Here is a 26,596-nt window from a genome sequence, read left to right as displayed (position 1 = left end):
CAGGAGCTATAGGGTGCCACGAGAAAAACATGATAAGAGTTCATCGGGTTCATTTTCAGCACCTGCGTGTGTGTGTGTGTGTGTGTGTGTGTGTGTGTGTGTGGCTAAAGGCGGAGTGGTTTCCCAGCAGAAACAACACCGCGCACAGAGCGCATAGCGGCGCCCCACCACCGCCTTTGCGTCAACCATCCTCACACAGTCAGTGACACAACACAACATCAGCCCTCGCAGCATCCGCATCTCACGGCCAAGAGGACCAGGAGCAAGCACATCTTCATCCAAGCATCCATTCCACAACTGCCTGCCGTCGTCTGCGCACCGCCGACAGCAGGCGCGTGTTGATGCGCTGCTTGATACACAAATATATATTTTTAAACTCAGCTCGGATTACGTTCTTTGTTGCATTCATATCCTGCGAGATGGTTTCGTGTTTTTATCACGCCTCATAGGGAAGAAGAGACTCGATACGCGGAGCATCACCTCGATATCGCAGTTATTTCCACACCGAGCTGGAGATTTGGTAAGTTTGCTTCGAATCTGGGGGGCTGTTTTCTGTTTTTTTGTTTTTGTTTTTATTTTGAAAGCCAGGCTTTTTTTTTTTAACTTTTCGTGGATTCATTTTATGTGTAAACAATGCGCAGCGGTATCCAATTAAGACAATATGATTATAAATGTAAAGTAAAGGGTTGTGAAGGTGAAGACAGACAATGCATCGACGCATTGTTACACTTTCGGGGACGGGGGAGGTTTAAAAGATGAGGATTTGATTCATTTTTAAAGCCACCGCCTATCACAACCAGCGTTCTCGTTTCGACGCAGACGCTCAGTTTCAGCACCACGGAGAGCAACCGATGCACACGGCGAACAGGCCGATAAATCCTTTCATTTCAATCCAGCGCAGGCACATTCGCCTGATGCTTCGGTATCTCTCTCGCAACAAATAACTGAGCCACGAGGCTGATGATAGCTGATAACAGGGGCGCTGGAATGATGGATCGAACAACTCGCATCCTGCGCAAGAGAGCGAGGTCGATCCACCGACTGCCTCTCGTGTTCAAAGGTGCTGCAGTGAGCAACGTCCAAATAAAAAATGCGAACATCCCTTTACGTCTTTGTTCGTCTAATTCTAACGGACATCACTGTCGTGACATTGGGGTTTGTTTGTTTTTTGCTTTTTTACGCTGATCAAACGCGACCTTCACCTGTTATTACGGTGTTTACGTTCCGGTCTTCCATTTTAGCGAGAAGGGCGGCGCGTGCTTCACTCTTACTCGTCGCCACTGACCGTAAAATATAGCACTTATAAAATATTTACGACACATGATTCTATTTGAATCACACGTGCATTACTCTACATGCTCTATAATCTACTGCACATAAAAATCAGCTAAAGCGCCGTTTTCACACTCAAGCGTTTATAAGGTGATTATTGTGCTGATCATTTGCAGCAGCGGGGGTCTATATCGTTTTATTAATGAGCCTAAGCTATAGGCTGATCCATTCCACCACTTACTGAGTGGGATCAATACTGCTAATAAGCCTGATTGCCGGATAAAGCACTCACACAAGAGTGCATGAAAACATTGTACACAGATATGATCTGATGTAAGGTGAATGATGGTTCTGTTATCTGATGAAAAAGAAAAATGTTTGCTTCTATGAAAAGAAAAAATCACTGATAATCTAAACGGGGGCGATCTTTTACTAATTATGTTTCTGATTATTGATCTTTTCTGCTTCCAGCAGCAGTGGCCATCCTGAGACGCTGACAGGGAGCTGAAATAGAACAGTCAAGGTGGTTCTAATCCCCTCAGAGAGCTCGTTACAGGACAATCCCCTCCAGCGCTTTAGATGCCCAGCAGCAGCCTGTAGCCTGGGACTCTCAGCTCCCAGAAACATCCAGGCTTTGAGACCCTCAGGATCCCCCCCACCCCCCACCCCACCCCTTCCAAACCTCTTCTGAACCAGTGCGGCTAAAGCCCCTGGAAGCCTCCCTGCAGTCACCATGGGAACCGTGCTATCTTTGTCACCTAGCTACAGAAAGTCGGCTCTGTTTGAAGATGGACCAGCCACCGTGGGCCACTACACAGCTGTCCAGAACAGCAAGAACGCCAAAGACAAGAACCTGAAGCGCCACTCGCTCATCAACGTGCTCCCCTGGAAGCGGATCGTAGCGGTGTCAGCGAAGAAGAAAGGCTCCAAGAAGGTGCAGCCCAACGGCACCTACCAGAACAATGTTACCCACCTGAACAACGAGAACCTGAAGAAGTCGCAGTCATGCGCCAACCTGTCCACCTTCACCCAGGATCAGAGCACACCAGCTCTCACCAAGAACTCCAACACAACGACATCGTCTGTCAAGAAGGCCCCCCTGACAAACTCCAATGTGGCCCCCGGCACCCCTAAGAGAGTGATCGTCCAGGCCTCCACCAGTGAGCTGCTGCGCTGCCTTGGGGACTTTCTGTGCCGACGTTGTTACCGGCTGAAGCACCTGTCACCCACTGACCCAGTGCTGTGGCTGCGCAGTGTTGACCGCTCCCTGCTGCTCCAGGGTTGGCAGGACCAGGGATTCATCACCCCCGCCAATGTGGTCTTTGTCTACATGCTGTGCCGCGATGTGGTCTCCTCTGAAGTGGCCACGGAGCACGAGCTGCAAGCCGTGCTGCTCACCTGCCTCTACCTGTCTTACTCCTACATGGGCAATGAAATCTCTTACCCGCTCAAGCCCTTCTTGGTCGAGAGCTCCAAGGAGACCTTCTGGGACCGCTGCCTGTCCATTATCAACCTGATGAGCGCCAAGATGCTGCAGATCAACTCTGACCCGCACTACTTCACTCAAGTGTTCGCCGACCTGAAGAACGAGAGCCAGAAGGAGGAGGAGAGGAGCCGCCTGCTCATCGGCCTGGACCGGTGAGGGGATGCTTGGGGGTGGGGGAGCGAAGAGGTGTGGGGAGGTGGGGGCAACCTCCAGTCTGGGATTTAGAATATTTGTGATGCTTTTTATTTATAATCGTCCAAACTGCTGAGAAACTAGACTGATTCAGTTTGGCATTCACACCAACTTTGCATCTAGCAGGACTGATTGATGGAAGGAGGGGGATCGGGGGATTGATAGGGGTCGTGTTTATCTCATATGTGTGTGTTTGAGGTCACAAAGGTCACCAAAAAATGGGGCTTAGGGTTTTAAAAAAAAACTATTTCCAAACCAGCAAAGGATGGATTATGAATACACCCAAGAATGAAAGCTTGTTCTTCTTTTTTTGACAGTTATATGTAAACAAAGAAATGCCAGACTTGGGTAAATCCTTTGCTAACATGCAGATATGTTATATCTATATAAAATACTGAAAATCTTAATAAAAAAAAAAGGAAAAAAGTTGTTTTGAAAAGGAAGCTTACATCTACAGCAATGAATGTGGACAGGACTGAGGCTGCAGCAGTGACCTTCTGACTGTTTGACGATGTGATGTGCACTGCCTACTTACTGCAGGAGGGTGAGGGCCATCGCCTGACTGGCTTTCTTCACGGATGAGCAGGCACCCCCGGCTGCAAACCCTGCCTCTCTGGAATGCCAACACCCACGTCCTCTCCATTAAAACAGATACGACTGGACGTTTTTGTATGCATATCTGGCCATCTAAGGAAAGGACAGCGGGGGCCATCAGTGCTGGATCCATATTTTCGTGGGTTTCTGTTTACGGCTCTGCAGCGACCTGATGAACAATAAGCACTGCATTGTGGAACTTTTGATAAAAAAAAAAAAAGAAAAGAAAAAAGAAAAGACAACAGCCAGTGGACGTGTGGCCAGTCACAAGTGGTCATGTTGTGTGTGTTCAGAAAGACCTACTTTATTTTCATCGAGAAAAAAATAAAACAAGTTAATGGATGTTTTACTCCGAGGCTTGCACCTGTGGAGGCTTATTTATTGCTTTTCTGGAACAAGTTTTCTTTGATTTTTTTTCCTCCTTTTTTCTTTTTTTACTTAGAAAAATGTAACGTTTTTGCATGTGTGCCATGCAATTTTACAGAGTCTCCAGGAGGGCAGGAGCAGTTCTTCTTTTTACTTGATTTGTAAACCAACTGCATCTGCATTAGAGAATGCTGTGAACAAAGTGACACTAGTTTATTTAGCTATGCTTGCTAAAATAGGCTATTTGTTTACCAGGGAAATTCTTTTTTGTACTTTTCGTCGTTATAGGTTGTGTTGCAACCGTTTTGGAATGATGTTTGAGTTTTTGTGCTTCTGATTCAGCATAGAAAATGTTAAAACAGTGCCATATCTTTGATGAAAATCCCACACGTCTGAGAAAATTCTTTGCTGGTTGACCAGCTGTTGAATGAAGGGTGGATTTTCATCCCACACTAATATAAGGAAACCTAATTTATTGCCACTTATGTATTATTTAGGCACATTTAATGTAAATGAGAGACTGCGATGAGAGACTTTAAGGGAAGGACGCGAAGAAAAGGTGAAGGGGGCTTGGTGGTTAAAGCCGGTGTGCTTATCTTTGGTGGGAATGAAGATTGATCTGGTTTATGCTAATGAATGCTGCAGGGATTTATCAGTGGATATCTAATTTAAAAAGAAAAGCCGTTAGATCAAAAACCATGCTTAAATCTGACCATCACCAAGGTGGCATCCCGAAGGACACCTTGACTCACGCTGAGCTGTTAGTTATGAGAATCACCCCGAGAATATCTTTTGTCCTGAGAGACTGACTTGAATCGGGAGCTATCCCAACCTGCTGTCCCCCACATATCAGTAACAGAAAGCACAAACCATTTTTACGGTGGAATAAATCAATTAAACCGCAGTGACTCCTGCATCTCGACTGCAGAAAAGCACAGCTCACCCTTTAGGATAATCCATCGGCATGGCCTCTGATGAGAGAGATGAGGCAAGCTGCAGAAGACTAATCACAGTTTTAATCAGAAGTTACAAAGACATGGAATAACGAAACAGAAAGCATGCAGGATACTTGAGGTATTCATCATTCTTTAACCTAATGACTTCAATTACTACATGAGCTACAGTATTTGGTTATATAAGCTTCATAATTGGTGTCTTAAAAGAAATTGTGTGCTTGCAGTATTCTGAAAATCTGTCTAAAAAGCTGGCAGTCCCAACAGAAAGCTCTGATCAGAAAGATCTGCCCCTCCTCCACCATCCTCTCTATTTCTCTCATCACCGCTGTGTTTGTGCGAATCAGAGAAAATGAGGAGCTCAGGCAGTCACGACCTGTGGCTTTTTCTGCTGTGGATGTGGAGTCACACGCTGGCTGAGAAGACAGTTCATTTAGAGGGATTTGCTCTGGCACAACAGAGGGACACGCACTTTGGACGGGCTTCTGCTCTAGCGGAAAAAAGCAGGGCATTTGGGATACAGGGCCTCAAAACAGACACCCCTCCCGAATCTTTTCCTCTTTCTCTCTCTGTCCACATGCCCACTTGAAACGTGCCATGTTTTTTCACTTGCATCATTAAGTAGTTGTTTGGAAAAAATACTTTCAAAAGCTTATAAAATATGAAAAAAAACCCTCAAGTGATAGTTAACGATTTCTGTCAAGTTCTTTTCTGTATCTCGTTGCGTACTTTGTAGATAAAAAAAAGGTGATTAAAATCAAAAAAGTCGAAGGCTGCACGCGTGAGCGAATGAAAAAAGGTGTGCGTGTGCGCTCGTGTGTGTGAATGACAGCGTTTTAACTGTACAGAAGAATGTGTGACATGTTGTTTTTCTCCAGCCACACTGATACTTGGACTCGGTTTTTCCCATGATGGGCTAAGGGAGGGGCGTTGATGCTATTCAGTAAAAAAAAAACAATCTTTTTTTTTCTGACAAAGACAAAAAAGCTGTTGCTGTAATTGAAACTTTTTTTTTTTTAGTTTGTTTCTGCTTATTTTAATTTATTTTTGTACTGTGATGGAAAAAAATAAAATGCACTGATCGTTCAAGGCCGTCGTTTGTCTTTTTGTGCCTCCGGCGGTGGATTAATGTGTGTGAAATCTGATATTAGCACCTTTTTTCTTAGAGAAAGAGCTTTATTAGATTTGTGTGGATTTATCCGTGGAAGCAGCTCAAAATCTAATCTGGTCTAAAACGATAGCTTCGCTGTAGCTTGACAGCTAGCTCATGGGTGGTGACACAGTACGGTACGTGCCTGGCTTGCAGTCTATGAAAGAATTCTGCAACAGCAAAGATGGTTCATTTATTTGAAAATTTATTTAAACAATGCATCAAAATAACTACCAAGTAAGTGCCCAGAGCTGTTATCAATAAGTCTCCCAGCCTTGAGGAGAATTATGGTAAATACTCAGGACTTCCACATCAATAAGTGATGCTTCCAAGATTTCAAAAGTACGAAGTCAGTTGAGCACGATGCAGCTGCAGCCCAGAAATGTTGCAGGGCTATATTTATTTGTATTTTTTATCTTTATCAATTTTCAAATTGTTAAGCAATTAGATACAGTTTACTTTCTAGATCCTGTGATAGATCTGTGATTTGTCCGGGGTTGCCTCAACTGGTATAAGAGCTGAATTAAATGAGTGGAAGAAAACAGATGGATGGATCGATGATTCCTAGATTGGGGGCATTCGGGTGAATGAGAAGGCTAGATTGGGCTTATGAACTGTCAGAGTTGGAGGAGCAGAGAAGTTTTTCTTCAACATGATGGCGAGCCCACAATTCTCACTCTAGCAACAATTCCTCAAAACCAACAGATCTAGACGTTTTAATGTGGAGGCATTTGAGTGACAGGGTGCAATAAAGCTGAAATAACCTCTTCTGGTAAATTCACCCAACTGCTGATCTTTAGAGCAACTTTTTTCAGGTTTATGTTTCTTTTCTTTTTTCTTTTTTAAATCATTTTAATGAGACTTGTGGTTCATGAATTTTAACTTTCTTTGGAGTGAAATGTTACCCAGATGTCTCTGTGCACACACAACAACATGACAAGAATAACTAACTGCTGGGGCGCTTACACAGGTACTCACACTGACAAGCTCACTGACTTGAATATAATCTTTACATTGTTTAATTTAAATCTCCTTTCTCTGTTTCTTTAACCGTCCGTTCTTCTGATTGGTGGAAGCAAAGACTTGTCTCTTTCTCAGTCGAATGTTTGTCCTGCAGACAACTTCAACCCATCTTAAATTTTTTATCCTTCTGTCACAGTCACCGACTGTTTGTGAGTGTGGATGTAAAGTATGGAAACACCAAAAATACATGTACCGCCGTTACGTATTTAAAATACAAAATATGAGTAACTGTATTCCGTTACAGTTACCGTTTAAAAAGGTGGTATTTAGAATATAGTTACTTTGTTGAAATAAATGGATTACACTGCGGTACTTCCCCGTTTCATATTGTCGCGGGTCAGGCCTGTTTGGGTTTTGTTTGACAGCTACGTTCTGTTGTTCCAGGCGGCAGCATTGCGGTTGCCATGGTTACAGGGTGACGCTCTCTCTCTGCGTGTTTCCTGGGTGAGAGAGGCCTTTTTGTTGTTGTTGTGCTAAGCTAATAGGCAGAATGCTACCGGTATAGCTCTAAAGAATGTAGCATCATAGGCAGCGTCTGTGAGTGAGGGAGGGAGAAAAAGGAAAAGTACGAGCTGTCATCGAGCAAAAACGGGAGCTGGAAGCATGTAAATATAATAATAACCACTGCAGCCAAGAAGAGAGCCTGACGAGCCCAGTTGTAAGTAAGCTATTAAGACTCGACTGTACACCGTGTTCGTGTTTTCCTCCAAAAACAATAAGTTCCGTTGGAGCAGCCTTTCAACGCCTCTCTTTGTCTCTCGCTAGCAAAGTTGACCTAGACAACAAAGTAAAGCTAGTTTTCGGCTATGAGCCCGACGGTTCGGAGCCACGGACCTTCAGTAACAGTAATAAATCACAGCAATAGTACATTCATGTAGTTGTAAACAGCATGATAATATATTAAGTAATCCAAAGTATTCAGAATACGTTACTCTCATTGAGTAACGTAACAGAATACGTTACAGAATACATTTTGGGGCATGTATTCTGTATTCTGTAATGGAATACATTTTAAAAGTAACCTTCCCAACACTGTCTATTATTGAGTCATTTATCTAAGCTCCATCATCCTCAGTTTCCTAACTGAAGACCAATATACTTTAAAACCCTCGTTTTTACACAAGAAGCTATTCTGTTGAGCACAGCCATGTCTGATTTTCAGAATAAAGGCTCTGGGGAAACAGGATTCATTAAATTCTCAGGATTCTGTTTGTTTGTTTTTTCAAAATAAAACCCCCAGTCATTTATTAGATCTTGCCATGATGCCTTATTGTTGTGAAATTTAAGATAGCTGGCCACTTAATTAAGGATAACTGTGCTGAGCCATTTTATTGGGTACACCTAAAGGCTTAGTGTACATATGTCTTACAATCGCAGCACAATTTCTGTAAAACACATACACCGTCTACTTAACTGTTATAACTTTGGCAGTCACTTTTTTCTGAAGTTGCAGTCCGTTTGGCCTCTCAGGGCCACCGTACTTTTACCCACCACAACCAGCTGCTTCTTATACACACATGTGCTTCTGTTGTGGTTTGACTACTCTTCTAACATATAGTTAGACTCTGTGCTATCACTGCTAATGGAGTCTTGTACTATCAATGATCCTGAAAGTGATCAGTCAATATGAATGAGCTCAATGCTAGTGTCTTACAGCAAAATTGTCTTCACTGTCTTCCCTTTTTGTCTCGGATCATAGATCAATCATAATTTAGTTCAGCTTTATTCAGTCGTGCCCATTCAGAACCATTTCGTGAACATTTTCTGCTGTAAACCTTCTCGATTTGCAGCCAGTTTGTGTCCAATGGGACAAAGTGGACTTTTATGCCAGCACTAACAACACTCCTAACATTACCTATAAAAACACGTGCCATAGAGGGAGGAAATCTGCTTTCCTGTAAGACTTAGAAAACAATAGTAGGAGCCTACTGTATAAATTTAAAGTCATAACAGAAGATGGTTTGTTTAAGCTGTATATTGTATTTCAGTTCAGTTCATGGAGGACTATCTCATGAGTGCCCTCTAGGTGAATTGCAGCCATTGTCAGAACAATATTAATAGGAAGTGGAATTGCCCTCTGCACTAGGTTCAGTGTTACTGAGCCACAGGAAAATATAACTTTTAATTTCCACACCTGCGTTTATATCTGAACTGGCAGTTCATGCTCTGTTTGGCTCTCTTTTACTGTGTTGGCAAAACTGATCCTAGCCTCCACATCTAATGTTCTTGAGCAATGACCTTGAAACCCCCACATGCGGGACAGAGACATACGTGCTATAAAACTGTTGGTGACAGCTGTAAACATACAGAGTGCAACTTTGTCATCCACACATCTTTTTTTTCTAGATGTGTGGGGTTTTGAAAGACCTGATTTGATTTCACAGATTAGAGTAGCCTCTCTGATTGTAGGTGTTAATATGTGTAACCAGATGGTCTGCACATTACCGGTGATGGCTTAGGGGCAAGACCGGTCAAATTAAGGCTACTTTATTAAGAGCCATGTTTCCTTAGCTCACCAGTGGTGTTAAAAGATAAATAGTATCATATTCTGTTGTGTGCTGATGGAAATAGAGTCAGCAACTACAAGCTTTTTTAGAGACTGTAGTAGACTTTAAAGCTCTGAATGGTTTAGGACCAAAATACATCAGTGACCTCCTGACCCAGTATGAACCTTCCAGATCCCTCAGGTCATCTGGATCCGGTCTTTTATCAGTTCCCAGAGTCAGAACCAGACACGGAGAAGCTGCATTCAGCTTTTATGCTCCATATATCTGGAACAAACTCCCAGAAAGCCTCAGATCAGCTGAAACACTCAGTTTGTTTAAATCCAGGTTGAAGACTCACCTGTTCTCAGCTGCATTTAAATAAAGCACCAAATCCACACTTTTAAGGTTAAATTTCAAAATTTACATTTTAACTACTGATTTTATCTACTGTTCTGATTTTATCTGTTTTGTTTGTTTGTTTGTTAATTAGTTAGTTAGTTTGTTTGCTTGTTTTAATCAATTTTAAATCATGCTTTTTATTTGTTTTTGTTTCTAATGTCTCTGTAAAGCACTTTGAATCACCTTGTTGTTGACAAATAAACTTACCTTGCCTAGAAATAGAAATGTAGTGGAGTGAGGCTGTCATCAGTCCACTGAGATCATCCTGAGCCTCAGTGATTTATGCTTTACATTACTGCAAATCTTTTATTCAACAATCACAAGCATAAATATTTTCTCAGGTTGTTAAAGAAAAGTTCAGTCAGCTATGTTTTGTGTTTTTTTAAAAGTCTCCCCAAAATAATCAGCAATAATTGTCATTGTCAAGAACAAAAACACCTCAGCGCAATTAACAATTTGAAACCTTTACTTATTAAGTTCTTAACAACTTGCAACTGGTCAGGAAATATATACATTTCGTTTGTAACAGGTGGTTCCACGTGGTTGATAATTGCTCTCTTGGCAGCATTAAAAAGCATGTTTGAAGCCTGGTACTAAAAATGGGTTTGCCCTTTATGGAAAGCTTCCGCCTGAAATTTTTAATAGCTGGAATTAGGCGTGTGCCCATTTTGAACAGGTGTGCCGACACAGACAGCTGTCTGCTAGGCTGCCATCCATCTTCTTCCACTTATCCAGTTCGGGGTCATGGGTGCTCTGGAGCCTAGCGCAGCTGTTGCCAGTCTTATGGGTGGCAACACAAATCATTGATTAGCCTAATGAGCCTGTTTTTGGACTGTGGGTAAAAGCTAATCAGGGAGAAGAGGTAGCCAGTAGATTTGAACCCAGGACCTTCTTGCTGCGAGACACCAGTGCTAACCACTGTGTCACTGTTTATAGAACCATTTTATAAATAATATAACTTACTTTGCTGGCAAGACATCCAATAACTCCATATTCTAGAAATTAAAATTCTGGTATTTTATTAGTTAGTTGCTTGGTAGGCATCTTGAAGGTATTTACACCTGAGCTTTGCACCTGTACAGTTTATAGATGCTTCTCGCTATAAGTAACTCCTAATTCCACCGTCTGGCTCCAATAAGCAAACCTGGCACTGACCAAATTGTCAACACTGAGGCTTCAAAGTTCAAGTCCAAAACCAACTGGTAACATTATTGTGGCTAGGTCCTTTTTTAGTATACAGTCTATGTTTTTTTATTTTTTTTGTTGCCTGTCCCGTTTGGCTCTTTTGCCATCAGAATTATTGTCTAAAGGCGAAGAAAGATGCCCAACGGATTTACTTTACCAAACTGACCATCCCAGCTTTGCCGTAATGGTCTATTTGATTCACCTTTTATTGTTCATTTTATTTTCACTTGCTGAATACGGGACAGACTTGACTGGGGGAAAGAAAAGGGAGAAAGAGAGAGGGAAAGAAAAACAGCTGAGAAGAGGGACGGGGGAGAAGGGCAAAAAACAAAAACCAACAGAATAAGCAGAAAAAAAAAATACATACACAACCTGACATATAGACACAGACATACAGGCACACACAGATACAAACATCCATTCCCACCCTCATGCTCTTGTATGCACTTACTCCACACTCAACCAACGTGGAGACAGACATAAAGAGACGCTGTACACACAATCACACTCCCCAAGCGTACTCTAAGAACCGGGTCTAGGTACCCTTGTCCCTGGAGGGGGGAACTGCACCCAGACCCAGGTGGTGTTACCCCTTTTCCCTGCGGTGGGGAGAAGCTCCCCACAGTCTATGTTTTTAATGTATGGCTGTATGTTTAACACCTCTGAGTGATAGTCAGAGTCTATCTTTGCAGAACAGACCCCAGAAATGTAAATCCGTGCATTACTCCACATGTACTGGAAACCTCCCACACCGAGACAGACGTTTCTGGGTTAGTTTGAGCTCTGCTCATTCATTTACCCAACAGATCAGTCAGTCCGGCCTCAGTTAGTCACTGGCCTTGAAGAAAAGTAGACTCATCCCACTCTTTGCAGCAGATAGTCATCCATCAGCCAGTGGATTATAAACCCCTGCTGAGATAGCTGATGATGGCTGGTGACACATTGGCGGTGGGAAGTGGTGTTGTCATGCCAACTGCAGAGGTTTTAGCCGTCTCGACGTCAACCGGAGAAACAGCTGTTAGTGGGTGGATTAACACTGCGCTCTGCCCAGCTATTACCACATCATGTGTTAGAGACTACGACTGGGAAACAAAACATTAGCCTTTACATCATTTACAGATTAATGACCTCTTATCTGAGCATGCCTGTAGCACATGACGGCACACACATGCAACAAAAGCACAATGGGAATCACTTAGTGAAGCAAATAAATTTATTAATAAATCAATTATTGAAATTGCTTTCATTAAGAAATATAACTAGCATTCATACAGAATATTACAGCATTTCCCTTTAGACGTACCATAAATATATTACAGTATATTTATGGTACTAATGACATCTTACACAAATATGCAAAATACAAACTTAATATAAAATTAGGCACTTGCTGAACGAATGCTGCATACATACAGATTTAGCTTAAAGCTACAGACAGAATAAATTACATTAAAGAAAAGGGAATTTGTTTCACTTTGGCTAACATGGATGGGCTTGATAACAGAAACTAGAGACTACACCTCACTGCACGCCACAATAAAGTGAAGAATGGCACAAGTCCATAAACGTTAACATTCATATTTGATCTTGCCTTTGATTTTTACTCTTATGGTAAAACTACTAATCAGCATAAAGGAAAAGCAATTATCTTTGATTAGACTCGCACATCAAAAAATGTAATAAAAATCATTAAAGAATAAATTTTGTGATTTTTCCATATTAATAAATCCCATGAAAACCCCACAGCCAACCACACACTGTGTACATGTGCCATCCAGATCACTGTATTACCGGGCGACATGTCCCTCCATTAAAACGAATGCACAGACTATTTTGTGCTGTATAACATTTATTGCACTAACTGTGCACCAATGCATTTCTGATGCAGTGGTTACATCCACAACGACTGTATGTGTGCTTCAGCAACCTTTGCTAAATCTACAATGCCCAGGTTTTATGAAAGTACTGAAGATTATTGTGAAAATGAAATCTACACTACATGACATCAGATATAGTTTTCAGTCATGTTCCCGGTGCAGAGCTGTGGAGCCCAAAACACCCTTGATCCACTGCAGACCTGCAGCACTAATTTTCCATCAGTTTCAAAACACGTATGTTTAAATAACCTCAAGGTATAAAAAACAAAACAAAAAACAGGTGAATGAAATGTAAGCTATTGGAGGGTTAGTTATGTTTTATATATATGTTTTTTAGGATCTATAACGCTTCCATCTGGAGCTGAGGGCATGAAAGTCTGTCAAAGCCAAGGTGAGTAAGTAGGTGTCAGTATTTACAGACAGTAAAGACGAGGCAGAGCTATTCTGGATAGGTTTCCAACTTGAATCAATGAAATGGCCCAATATTGACAGGCTGGCTGTGAAGATGAAGGTGCTGAAGGTTTGATTTGGCCACTGCTCTTAATTCAGAGACTATAATTCACATCAGATTTAATAACTATCCGGAAATGTGTAAAATCAAAGCTGGTAAAGACGCCTGTCAGAGATCACAAGTAAGGTGAGTGTTCCTATAAAGATGTGACAAAGCTTTTCACCGGCTCCAAGACAAAGAGATCTTCTCCTTTCCTTCATATATATTAAGATCTTTGTCTCTGTATTTAAAGAAGCTTTGTTTCTGATCGTTTATATTTCCTGCCTTGTCTTGTTGCAGGTGTACTCTCCCTCTTTATTGCCACACCTCTCGACTCCAGGATGACTGAAGAATTGTATAAACCTGAAGGATCTTCATCGCCTTGCAGGATGCTACAGCCAGCCTAGCTGGGCAGGCAGCCAAGTGATTTGACCGAGGAAGCAAAAACAGAAAAGGAGGGAGGAATGGGGGCAGGGAGAGAGGAGAAAAGAAGCAGAGCAAGTACAGGAGAGGAGCCCGGGCAGGGCTTTGTTCACCAACCCCCTTTAACTTAAGAAAGCAACGAGAGAAGCGCTGAAGTGAGAAGTGACACCGAGTCCATCCTAATGATGAGCGGTGAATAGCCGCGCAGAGAGGAGGAGAGGAGAGGACAAGCCCTGTGGGAGATTACTGCATGTTGGAGGATATGGAGAGCTGCAGTGTTATAGCTAACACACACACACACACTTTGCTGAGCTCCTCTGAAAACCACCTATTAGCGCTGCCAATGTCACTTCCTTAATCCACACCACGAATGCACCAATTTCCCCAAACAACTCTGTGTCTTATCAAGCAACAGGACAAGGTCATCCAGCAGAAAAGCTCTGAGGTAAAAATGGGGGAGAGAGGCACTCACAAGCTAATTTAGATAAATGACTTGTTCATACAACACTCAGACACAGTCAGAGAGCTCAGCTACTGTGGCTAAAACGACTGCTAACAAGTTTTCCTCTGAGTTGTGACGAAGCCTGCCTCTTCAACTAGGGCAGACACAGAGGGAACTACATTGCTAACCTTGGGCTGTTGTTCCTTAACCCAGATTCTTTCCTGTGTCTTTGCACAGAGACAATGCAGCCCTGTGACTGTGGGCAGAATAATTATATAGTACTAAAAGTTTCCGATAATCTTTGGACTCAACAAAAGCATCCGACAGCTTCCTTCCCTATTTTAGAACCAACCTGACTTTCATTAGCAGATGTTTTTGGTGACAAATGACAAATCAGAAAGAACCCATTTTAACTTTCATTTTATTAGTATGTTAAGTGCTGCATTTAGCTCAATACCTGCGTCTGTGAAGTTCTTGAATGCAGCTTTCTAGCTATAAAAATGTTGTCAAGCATTTTTTCTTAAGTAGAAATGCCATCTGCTGATCAAAATTATGCACTTTTATCCAAAGACCCTGAAAAACCAACTAAATGAGGTTGTGTGTGAATGATTTTAAAACTGCCAGAGTCAAGAGTTTTTACTTTTAAGCTCACAATCCTTATATTTGTTGCATGGTAGCAAAACTGTATTTACACAAGAAAAGCAAAGAGCGTTGTTGCCGTCTGAAGATGAGCATCAGGCTTCCATCGACTGTAGTTTCACAGCCATCTGTGTTTACAGTTCAAGATCTACTCTGCAGGAAGCTTCCTGGTTTTGTTTGTATGTGCACTGCTGAAAACCACCGAAATTTGAATATCACCATCCAATGCACATAAAGACACATATTGCAATTTTTATGCTGCCACGGTTTGTTGTAATTATTCTAAAAAAAACACAAAAACAGCATATTGGAATGTGCTAACAATGGACACTCACCCAACAGCTTGTAAGAACATTAGAGCCACTTTCACGCGCTGATGATTAGATTAGTAAAATTTGGCTTTTCACACTTTGAGAAGTGTGATTAATTTTTTTTAGTGAGATAAGATGTAAATGAAGTCTCTGAATAGACCACAAAATATACGAAAAGTCATGGGGACAGCAGTCTGACTAAAGACGTCACACCCTTCTGTCCTCGCTCCTTCTTGGTGGCTACCAGCCAGCCTCTCTGAGCCAAGAAGTGAAGAGCGAAAAGAGCTAATCAACACACACAGACTCCCTCAATCGCACTCACACACACTCACTCTCCTTTGATGAAGGGGATATTTGTCAAGTGGAAGCCTATTCCAAAGGACTAAGGGCCACTACAAGTCATCAGGCTATTCACTAGACACAAAGACAGCAAATGAGAGTGCATTTAGGAGCTGGAGTTCACATGGGATTATACAGTACTGGCCAGTAAGAACACGAAGTCTCACGTTTGGAGAAAATATGGACTGAAAACACTTGTAGGGAACAAAGTAACGCTTATGTCATCATCCACTTATTTGACTTTTGTTAACGAGTTACAGAATCCCTGTTTACACCAAATGCAGTGTAAGTTCTGCACGTACACATATTTGCACTGCTGTTCACAAACAGCACGTTCTAACCTCACATAAGCAGCGTTAGCGTGTTTATTATAAAACTGCAGACATCGCACAGAAACTATAAGATTACAAGATTAAAATTAGTAGATTTTTTCCATGGTGCTGGCTGCAAAGTTCAGGATGTGCTCAACACATCCAGCTCAACACCCTGTGACTAAAACTAAAAAATGTGCTGTTTGATTCTCGCTCACTGTCCTTTTATGTGATTGTAACTATTAAAACAAACTATAAGTGGACAACCTTCCACTCACCGCTTACGCAGGCAAGTCTGCAACTAAAGTAATTATAATTAAAGTTATTTAGAAAACAAAAACAGGTTTCTACTGTTTTAAAGCAATTTAGATGAATCAAAGTCATACGCGAATTTTCTCTTTATGGTTTCACTTTTGATGTGGCTCCTACACACGGAGCTGCAGGGATTATGAATTGCTGCAAAGCCTTTGGATTTTATTTTTTTTGTCTCTTATGCAACATCAGTGGTTCTGAGAACAGTTGCTGCATAATCTCCTCTCACCTCCACTCAAAATAATCAATGCACAATAAAAAAAAAATATTGCACAAAGCAAATCATTTCAATTTTTGATTCTAAAAAAAAGAACGAACACCTCTTTGGTGCATAATCATATAGTGCATATTTAAAAAAACAAAACGCCTAGAATTCAACTAAAAATTCAAATTTGGCATTGCTTTCCAAACTGAGGACCGAGCTGCTCTGTCACATTATTAGCAGCTCTGCAAAACAACACAACAAGTGAATCATCATCATTATTATTCAAGACGGCTTCAAAATCAGCTGCTTTTTCTGTCTCGGCCCACTTTAGTTGCCAGGAACAGCCAGGATGTACCCAGACCGGCTCTTGGTGAAGTCTGGCTGCGACTGGTTGATCTTGGGCTCAACGATGACCGTGCACTTTCTGCCATTCATGCTGCACTGGATGGGACTCGCAATGTTCACCTGCAGCTTCCTCTTCTCGCTGTGGAAGGAGAATACAGAGACAGAAATACCTGTTAGAATTCAGACAAATTACTGAACACTGATTAGACGTTCTTAATGAAAATATCTGCAAACATAACCTCAGATTATTAGTCTGGTCGTTACAATCAGAAAATATTTGCAGCCTCACTGTTTAATGCACAGAGATAAAATAAGTAACCAGAATGTGTGTACGAGGGAGAGCACAGGTACAAGCCATTAATCATGTTTACTCCAAAAACACAGCATCATAATCTTGGAAATACACCACAGTCATTCCAACACACACACACACACACACACGTTGTAAACGCTCTTACTGTATATGCACAGTCACACTCGCACAGTGATAATAAATCTTGGAGCCACAAATCTTGCTCAGAATAAACTCTCCTTTCATAAAAACAAAATCCTCCTCAGTCATGCACACTGTCAGACTCTCATATGTACACACAGACACACTTTTATGAGACCAGGTACTGTTGTGCACAACAATGACAGAGCATATAAGACAGAAAAACTGCTTTTAAGTGAGATGGAAAAAAATATCAGAGGGAAGTGATCCAAATATACCATAAAAATACAATTTTTAAATTCGTATTTATTTAAAAAAGGGACAATGCAATCTAACATAGTCCTCATATGGAGCATGAAACTGATGTGCTGCACATACAGTCTATAGCTATTGCTAATTTCCAACTCATGTCCATTGTTGGGCTTTTACATCCACGGTAAATGGTAAATGGCCTGTATTTGTATAGCACTTTTACTAGTCCCGCCTAGGGACCCCAAAGCACTTTACACATCCAGGCATCCACCCATTCACACACTGGTGGAGGCAAGCTACAGTTGTAGCCACAGCCACCCTGGGGCAGACTGACAGAAGCGAGGCTGCCATCGGCCCTTCTAGCCAACACCAGTAGGCGGTGGGTGAAGTCTTGCCCAAGGACACAACGACCGAGACTGTCCGAGCCGGGGCTCGAACGGCAACCTTCTGATTACAAGGCGAACTCCCAACTCTTGCGCCACGATCACCCACGGTCTACAAAATTACAACATAATAATTCTGTGTAAAGCTTAAAATAAAAGTCAGATTAAATTAAGATGTATGAAGTGAAATACAAAATCTTATTAAATTATAAAGTGTATTAAATTAAAAACACAGTTGAAAGACCTCGAGTTGCTTAAACTTGAGGTCAGATTATTAAAGAGTTTTGGGGAATTATTAGCGGCGGCTAACTTAACTTTTCAGCTTAAAGGATTGTGGCAGAAGATCAAAGAGATCCTTTGGAATTTTATTCACGTAACACCAACTAACAGATGTCACTCTGGGTCACTTTACATAGAAAGTCTTATATAGAGAAATCTAACAATCCCCCACTGTGCACTCAAGCAACCACAGACTTATTACAAGGTCAGAAAGGGACAACAAAAACCCCGTCAGCCGGTTCATGTGGAGATTTTAAATTTGGAGTGAGGAGGAGAAATCCAGTCTACTAAAGAAAAAAAAGCATGCACTAACTTTTCCATTTCTGCAGGCAGTAGTGTACAAAATGTGATCTTTAAGTTTAATGACTTCAGCCGTAAAATTCAACAACATTATCTGATTAAATCTAGCTGATTATGCTTTTTTTTAGATTGCTTCATCCTGTCGCCTTGCACATGTGCCTCTGTGATGTGCATTCAGTGTGTCAAAACAGAAGCTGCAACTGGGATTAAATTTGCTGAACGAGGATGAAGCTGCAGATAGTCAAATGTGACGAGCAGGTTTAGTGATGACCCAAGACTCAAATAAGTGTTTGACCCCGAGGAAAGAATTCACGGTGCACAACCCTGCTGAAGAATGACAAGCATGGCATGAATACTTATCATGAACTAGTTCTTATTACTAGTGATGATTCTCAACATGAAAACTGATCCTTGGTGAAATTACATAGTGCACATCCAAGTGTTGAGGGGACCTCCATGGAGTGACAGCTGTGCTGGAAGCAGTCCAGAACTGCACAAGGAGGGAAACCTCTGAGGGGAGATCGGCCAAAATGTGTTTTTTGCAGCAAAGATTCGATCGCACCTCACATTGGATATGTGATGCAGACTAAGTTTGTAAGCTGAATCTTTTAAAGACCTGTATGGTCAAGACAGCAGAAACACTGTTCAAAGCCACAGCACAAAAATACACGGGTACAGTAGAAACGCTGCACACCCATGTAGGCGTTTTAAATTACTGTGGCTGTAAACGTTACAGACCTACTCTAATGTCTGTGTCATGTGATCTCGTGTCAAATCAGTCTAAACCTAGAAGTGTGACTGCTAGTGGTGTATAAAGTATGCCAGCATTAATAGACAGCAGCACTAGTAGTAGTGGCTGCAGTTAACTACGTTTTTGCAGAAACTTGCAGAGCCTTTTCTACTCGGAATCAGCCACTGAAAACCATCTGAACTATATTTATATAAAAGGGCACACATAGTATTTTGTTTACATGCTGCTCAAATGGATCATTAAAGGTAGTAAATGGCCAGTATTTGTGTACCAATTTGAAACAAATACTCGACGAGTACAAACTGGCACCGTGCTGGTTTGGTCCTGGAACGTGCCCGATGATCCAGGCGAGTAAAGTAACTGTCAATCAAAGCATGTCTGTTTTTGTCACCTGAACCCTTAGACGACAGCTATTCACTCTAACAACAAAAATAAAAACTGGTGTGTAGGCGGACCGTGATGTGAAGCTATTTGCTGGAAATGTCAATTAAATACAACCTTAACATGATAGCTGCAGCCTGCCTGCACTCATTCTCATCCAATAACAATCACACGATGTAGTATATAAAATATGGATGTAGCCTCTGGGTCTGAAAAGTAAAGTTATTATGGACAATGCATTAAAACTGGTTTCCTTCTAATGGAAAACAGCAAGCAACTTCTCTTGCTAAAAAAAGTGCATAAAAAACTAAGTAAACACTTTTCTGATGATTTTATGGTGTCAGCCACTAGTTACAAGCTGTATGTAATGCTGACAGAGTGTAGTCTTTAAGATTTCTAGTCATCACAGTGTACAAGGCTTTAGTATTACGTGTGGTCAAATGCTTGGCAAGTTGTAAATGTTTGCAGTACTGGGCAGCTGGCAGGCTAACAGCAGCCAAAATGTTGCAATGACTCATTCATTTCTGAATATAACTAGATGTAAGTGTAAAACTTGCAATTTCATTTGAGCTAAATGTATTCACTTTGCTTCTAAATATTGAGTATAGTCAGTAGTTTAATAGTTGACAGGACTGTGTTGCTAAGCTAAATGGTAAATGGCCTGTATTTGTATAGCGCTTTTCTAGTCCCTAAGGACCCCAAAGCGCTTTACACAACCAGTCATCCACCCATTCACACACACATTCACACACTGGTGATGGCAAGCTACGTTGTAGCCACAGCCACCCTGGGGCGCACTGACAGAGGCGAGGCTGCCGGACACTGGTGCCACCGGGCCCTCTGACCACCACCAGTAGGCAACGGGTGAAGTATCTTGCCCAAGGACACAACGACCGAGACTTTCCAAGCCGGGGCTCGAACCGGCAACCTTCCGATTACAAGGCGAACTCCCAACTCTTGAGCCACGATCGCCCCTCTTAGCTTAGCTAAGCTAAGCAGCTCAGCTAAGCTCTTAGCTAGCTAAGCTAAGCAGCTCAGCTAAGCTCTTAGCTAGCTAAGCTAAGCAGCTAAGCTAAGCTCTTAGCTAGCTAAGCTAAGCTAAGAGGCTGGCAGATGCAGACTTATATTCGTGATTATAATTTTGCTGTTGGACAAACAAATATTGCAAGTCCCCCCGCCCAAAAAAACACAGTAGAAATATTCCTTTAAATGGAGAAATAAGTAGGCAGCTAAATTTCTCAGTTCCTAACTCTTTAACGATAAAAAATGAAGCTACAGGGAGCAACTGAATAAAGCCCTGGCGATCGCCATGACAGAATTTAATATCTGTGTGTGTGTGAATGTGTTTTTAAAGCAAGAATATATGTATGAGATGCTAACGTGCTATGGAAATAAATCGTGATTATGCTATGTGGGTGTACACGAGTGTATGTGGGAGAGAAATGTGTATGATTACGGTGCTGTGCATCTTAATAACCTTCAACACAGTGGAGACGTATGTACGAGCATGTTTCAGCTCACACACTGAGAAAATTAAGATGAATAACAGAGAAGAATTCATGCAGCTCTGCTGTTGAAGGAATGATCCATATGGTGGTGCTGGGTTGGAGCACAGCAGTGGATTGGCTTTTAGTGCCTGTCACATCTAGTTAGACCCTTTCTGGGTGAGCGGGTGCTCTGCCTCGTTTGCTCTTAAACAGGATCGATGACGGAAATCAAAGAGTGAGAAGAAAACGGCATAAATTGTGTGGTTGCTGTTAGCAGAAAGCAAGAGAGAAATCCGAGGTGATGCAAATGTGAGGAGGGGAACGAGAAGATGAGAGTGATAATTGCTCTCTGGTAGAAGGGAAGATGGAAATGTAGACAGGAGGGCTGGTGACAGGAAGCTGAAAGTGTGTTAAATAAATATGCATCTCTCTGTTCAGTCAAGTGCTTGTCTTGTCACACTTTCTTCAGTGGCACAATTACCGATCGTGGCATAAACAAATTCATTATCCGCAATTACTGCCTCCCATCTCTGTCCCTGAAATGTAAACCGATAACGCCGACTTGTTGCACAACAACAACAAGCAGAAGAAGTCATAAACAACAAGCGAAAGGCTTCTGCTGCCCACGCTGCACTCCTCTGCAGAGTGTGTGTGCAGCTCTCCATCTCCGCTTAGAGTGGAAAAGCTCAGACTACCACTGATGCTGGTTTCCATGGCAACCCCCGTGAGCTGAACTCCCCCATCTGTCATGGCTGCCAGCCAGGCAATGGGACTGTTGGTGTGAGTATGTTTAGACATGCCTCTCTCTCCGTCCATCTCTACCTCTCCCATCTCTACCGCGCTGCTGAATTGCCAGAGGGGATGCTGTGCTGTGCTCCGTGTGAAGGGCAAACAGGGTTAGGCTCACATAAACAGCAACGTACCCACATGTATACACACACATAATACCCTGTAACACACTCTCACAAAGCCAAAATGATCCCAGACACCTTTCTGATCTGTCAGCTCCAAACCTTTCCTCTGAATAAATACTCCAATAAAAACCAATAGAAGCCTTTATCTGTGAATAGAAAAATGTGATCAGTTGAGTCTTAAGGTCACTGGCTGGCCTTTCCCATAACGAGCCAGAGCCCCGAGGGTAGACTTGGTCCTTCATTGCATGGCCTCTCCGACTGGAAAATCAATTCTTTCCTTTACTCCAACCTCGCTCCCTTTGTGCGTCTTTGCCCTTCATGCCATGTGAGCCCAGCCTCACTTGCTTCCTAAAGTAATTCCCTTTCACTGAGAAGGATGCAGAACAGGAGGAGAAAGGGAAAAATAAAGAGAAGGTGAACTGAAATGAGTGATTAGATGAAATGGGAGTAAAAATAAAACTGTGGAGGGTCGAGGACAAGTTTAAGTGTGATGAAAAGGAAAGACAAATATAAAATATGTAGAAAGTCCTGTGCAGAATGGTATCTGAAAGGAAAAGTGTTGCAAAATGAAAAAGGGGGGAAGAGATGTTGGAAAGACTATTTTCAGGTCGAGAAGGCAGGATTACCTCCAGTCTGTTAAGCCATCCAGTCCCACTTCTGAGTCATCCCTCTAATAGTGTACCTGGCTGTCCCCCAAGCTTGCTGCTGCTGAAAAATATATGAGCTCTGCAGGTGGGGAAGTGGGGAGGGCCACTTTGCAAAGTTAGGCTTGCTCTAAAGATGTAAGACTTTGAGGACAGGATCAAAGTTGGAGCACAGAACACAAACTACTGCAGGAGCTTAATCAGAGGCAGCGATGGTTTTAGAGTTTTACGATGACTCGAATAGCTCTTACAAAATCGGAGAAGAAAAGAAATATCTGGATAATAATCTCAATCATATTAACATGTGGTTGAAGAGCTTCCAGTGACATCATGAGTGACATATCCTATTTAGCTATATTTGCTTTAAGGATAAACCGCAACTCAGCTTCCAACCTCTCTCTATACTCTGGTCCTAATCTTAATTAACAGGTTATCAAGGAGAAAATAATGCAGTGCAGGAATCTCTGCAGCGGTACGAAACAAGGCGTCTTTAAAAGAACAAAAAATAAAGAGCAAAGAGAAAGAATCAGGCTGGGAAAGTGTGCTGAGGGATAGAGAAAGGTATAGATCTGAACAAAAACAGAAAAAAGCACACTTAAAGAAACCGAAACTCCCTCAGGCTGACACACGAGAACAAAAGTTGGGTCTACACTGGAGATCTGTCAAAGCCTCAGCGCAGATCTCCTCCTTACAGACAGTCCTGAAAAAGTGAGGCCACCTTCTATATATAAAAAGAAAAAAAAGAACAGTCTCCTTACATCAATATTTCAGCTGGGAGATCACAGAGCTCAAGAGAGGAACCTCACGAAGGGAAGGCATGCACAAATGCCATACGTTTGTTCCTGACAGTGAGCATGAAGTTCAGGCACCGCAGGCCAACTTGACTGATGGATTTCAGGATGTCTTGTGCACGTTAAAGCTACAACTATACAGCCATGACTTTACACACTTTAAAAGCATTCCCTTTACAGTACAGGCACAGGGCATCGTTCACTAACAGTAACTACACACAAATCACACAAGCTCTTCATACACACGAATATTTAATCAGTATTTTCCTCCCGGCTTTGTGCAAACAAATTTAGAAATGCCACCGGCCGTGCATGAGCGCAGACGATGAACGTATGACAAACATTTAATGCACAATGATGACATCCACAGTTTTAAATGCTTAACGTGTCAAATTCATGACAAAAGCTTCCATTCTTACTCGTTATAACTGTAAGCTACTGTACTAAACTGCTACTGTAGTGGTCGCCCCATGATCGGAAGGTCTGGGTTTCAAATCCACTGAACGGCTACCCTGAGGTACGCCTGAGCACTGCTCCCCGGGCGCTGGATTGTTTGCTGCCCACTGCTTCACTGAGTGAAAGGGTTAAATGCAGAGGACAAATTTCCCTACGGGAATTAATAAAGTATACATATTATTATAACTCTTATTTCTTAGTTTCAGCCTTTACTGGTTTCATCTTCTCCCTTTAGACAACCTCACCACTTTGGGTGAAGAAAAGTGAAAGTAGCAGTGTGCCTACTACACACAGTAATTTTAAATGCTTGAGATTCACTAACATACACTCGGTAATAACAATAAAATCGTATGGTGTACATGCCTTATTGATTTTGTGTGTTTTCTGGGTAAAAAAAGATTTCTACACACAACAAACGAGGCCAATTCGCTCTTGAAAAGATGGACGTGCTGCACACCAGAGATGCTTTTCCATACAAAATGGTTAAATTATTTATGTGAGGCTGGGCATTTGTTGTGTTGTAGTTTTGACACCCTTTGTATGTGCGGGTACCTTTCCAGCAGCTACTGATATATGTGTTTACAGTACAGCTGAACAAGAACTGTTTTAATAAAGATATCACTCATTATCTATTTATTTATTTATTCACTTCATGCTAAGCAATGCACAACTAGTTTTCCACAAAACAATGAGGCACAGCAATTAGTTAAAGGTATGTAGCATAATATGTGAAACTCACCTAATTGCTCAGTATGGCTACTTTATTGTTTTCTACAAATTCAGCTTTTTGAGATGCTGCATATCAGCAAAAAATATTACAGCTGTGAATCAGAATAAACAAGGAAGTAAGCAATGATGGTTACCACAAGGATAACAAAAGATAAAGAAATGTCATCGCACTGCACTACAGGCAGGCACTGTGAATTTTTTGTGCCCATACAGAGAGTTTACAGGAATGCCTGCCTTCACCAACAAAACATGATTTATAGTGTTTTCTTGTTTACATCTAAACAATGATGTCAGCCATTTACCCTTCAGATCGGTTGCTGTTACAATGTTCTACGTTACAGAAATGAAACAAGTGTGATTGTGAACTTTTATAACAGCTTAATCGATTACTCAGTTTTAAAAACCTTTTATAATGTCTTTTTTATACTTACATATTTTGCTTTCATGTTCTTTTGTGTTTTTATGTTTTTGATGTTAGTTTGTTTTCATTTTTCAAAACAACTCAGGTTTTAGAAGACCTCTAAAAACAGCAAAGCCCATTACATATTACATTTAGTTTCACCGGGTCATTAGCCATAGACTAATCAAGGGGCTGTGCTTACATGTCATCATCATGTGAATAAATCACCCTTGTTTCATATCCACGAGATGCGAGGAGATTCGTTTCATTTCAGCTTAACAGTGGAAAGTTGAGATGTTGTTAATAAACATAAATACACTGAAAAAATAAAGCTTTAAGGTGTTTAGTCCTGTATAAGTTACTTTGAGGGACAGCTAGTCGCTGATAATTGTGCTACCCTTCTCAATCATACTACATAGCCTTCCTCCAGATTACAGGCTTACTTTTTTAAATTTGCATGTCACATTTAAGCTTCTCATCTCTGCTCTGAGACTTACACATTTAAAAACGGCACATTAAAAAGTAGAGAGAACACAGAATCTGCATTTTTGCATCCTGTTCCACTTTTCTTTTCATTTTCTTTACATTTCCTCTTCCTTATTTGCTAAATAGGCTTATATTTAACAGCAGACCTGATACAGCATCTCTCTTCCTCTCACTGTCGCACCGTTTTTGTGTCTCACATGGCTGCATCGCATGTCTCACGTGCCCCCGTGTGCTATATTCACACTGCTGCAGAGGAAATGAAAAGATGCACGGGCCATGAGGCAGCACAAACGATCATTACAAATACCCGCATCAGACTTAAAATCATTTTTTTCAGGTATAAGGAATGCATACATACTACAGGTAGAGGTTAGTGATGTCCATCTAGAACAAAAACAAACCACACACAGTGATTTAAAGTGCCCCAGTTTAAAGTGACTGAGGTCTGGACTGGTTCAAAGTGTGAAAACTGCCTGAGAGGCTTTTGAGTTCAGTTCTATAATTAGCATTAGTGAGCCCATGTAGAAAAGTTTTGGTAGAACTGCAACTGCAGGCTTGGTGTATTAATAATAGAGAAATGCAGAGGGAAGAAGCGATTCTGATGGCGTGCTAAGTGTGTTGATGGGTCTGAAATGTTTGCAGCAGGACACTTTAGTTCAGTGAAAAATGAAGAAGATATTCCAATTGCAGATATAAGATTCCTAAAAGTCAAAGCTAACAAGTCAGAACCAGTTAGATAATTTCCTTTCATCTGGATCTACAGCACATTTTTACTCTACGTCTCCCATTGTACCTCTGGGCTGGCAAAAAGTGTCCTATTAACTGTAGTAGAAGCAAAGAAAAGCCTCAAAGACAAGATCAAATGCAACACTGAAAACCATTTGCAGCAACTGCCCTGGTTGGTGAAGAATGAGATTTTGCTATAAGACAGCCTTTGCTTGCAGTGTTCACTAAGCTGTGAAAATGCAGCAAATCCAAGCAGGCATATCTCCTTTCATGTCTTTTTTTTTGCCTCACCCTCACCGTGCTTTCCCTTTTCCCGTTGTTATCTATTCTCCCTGCTACGAAAAGAGAAGAGCTGTTCTCACAGCGGGAAAGATCACAAAGTAG

General features: G+C 41.6%; 2 protein-coding genes across 3 annotated transcripts in view; one reads left to right on the top strand and one right to left on the bottom strand.

Moving 5' to 3' along the window:
* The first annotated feature begins 142 nt into the window (after positions 1 to 142).
* On the top strand, positions 143 to 24,671 carry cdk5r1b (cyclin dependent kinase 5, regulatory subunit 1b (p35)). 2 transcript variants are annotated; one of them, XM_085169658.1, is made up of 3 exons: positions 143 to 520; positions 1,747 to 2,910; positions 3,491 to 24,671. In XM_085169658.1, exons 2-3 carry the CDS (start codon positions 2,006 to 2,008, stop codon positions 3,510 to 3,512), a joined length of 927 nt encoding a protein of 308 aa, XP_085025784.1. In that variant the 5' UTR covers positions 143 to 520; positions 1,747 to 2,005; the 3' UTR covers positions 3,513 to 24,671. The 2 variants fall into 2 exon arrangements, with proteins under 2 accessions (XP_085025784.1, XP_085025783.1); XM_085169657.1 differs by having other exon boundaries at positions 1,744 to 2,910.
* Positions 14,667 to 26,596, bottom strand: part of myo1d (myosin 1D) — a 133,609-nt gene continuing 121,679 nt past the window's right edge. Inside the window, exon 22 of the mRNA XM_085169613.1 lies at positions 14,667 to 16,939. Within this exon, the coding sequence (XP_085025739.1) occupies positions 16,783 to 16,939 (157 nt within the window). The 3' untranslated portion in view covers positions 14,667 to 16,782. The remainder of the gene's footprint in view (positions 16,940 to 26,596) is intronic.

This window comes from Neolamprologus multifasciatus, chromosome 8 (genome assembly GCF_963576455.1).
Source record: "Neolamprologus multifasciatus chromosome 8, fNeoMul1.2, whole genome shotgun sequence".
Taxonomy (NCBI): domain Eukaryota; kingdom Metazoa; phylum Chordata; class Actinopteri; order Cichliformes; family Cichlidae; genus Neolamprologus; species Neolamprologus multifasciatus.
Note: the sequence above shows the minus strand (reverse complement) of the source record. Positions and strands in the feature narration are given on the sequence as shown.

What these genes read in the sequence shown, in the direction of transcription:
- cdk5r1b (XM_085169658.1), top strand. Translation starts at nt 2,006, where the DNA reads ATGGGAACCGTGCTATCTTTGTCACCTAGCTACAGAAAGTCGGCTCTG. An exon ending in CTGCTCATCGGCCTGGACCG is followed by an intron (nt 2,911 to 3,490) that starts GTGAGGGGATGC and finishes TACTTACTGCAG; the next exon opens with GAGGGTGAGGGCCATCGCCT.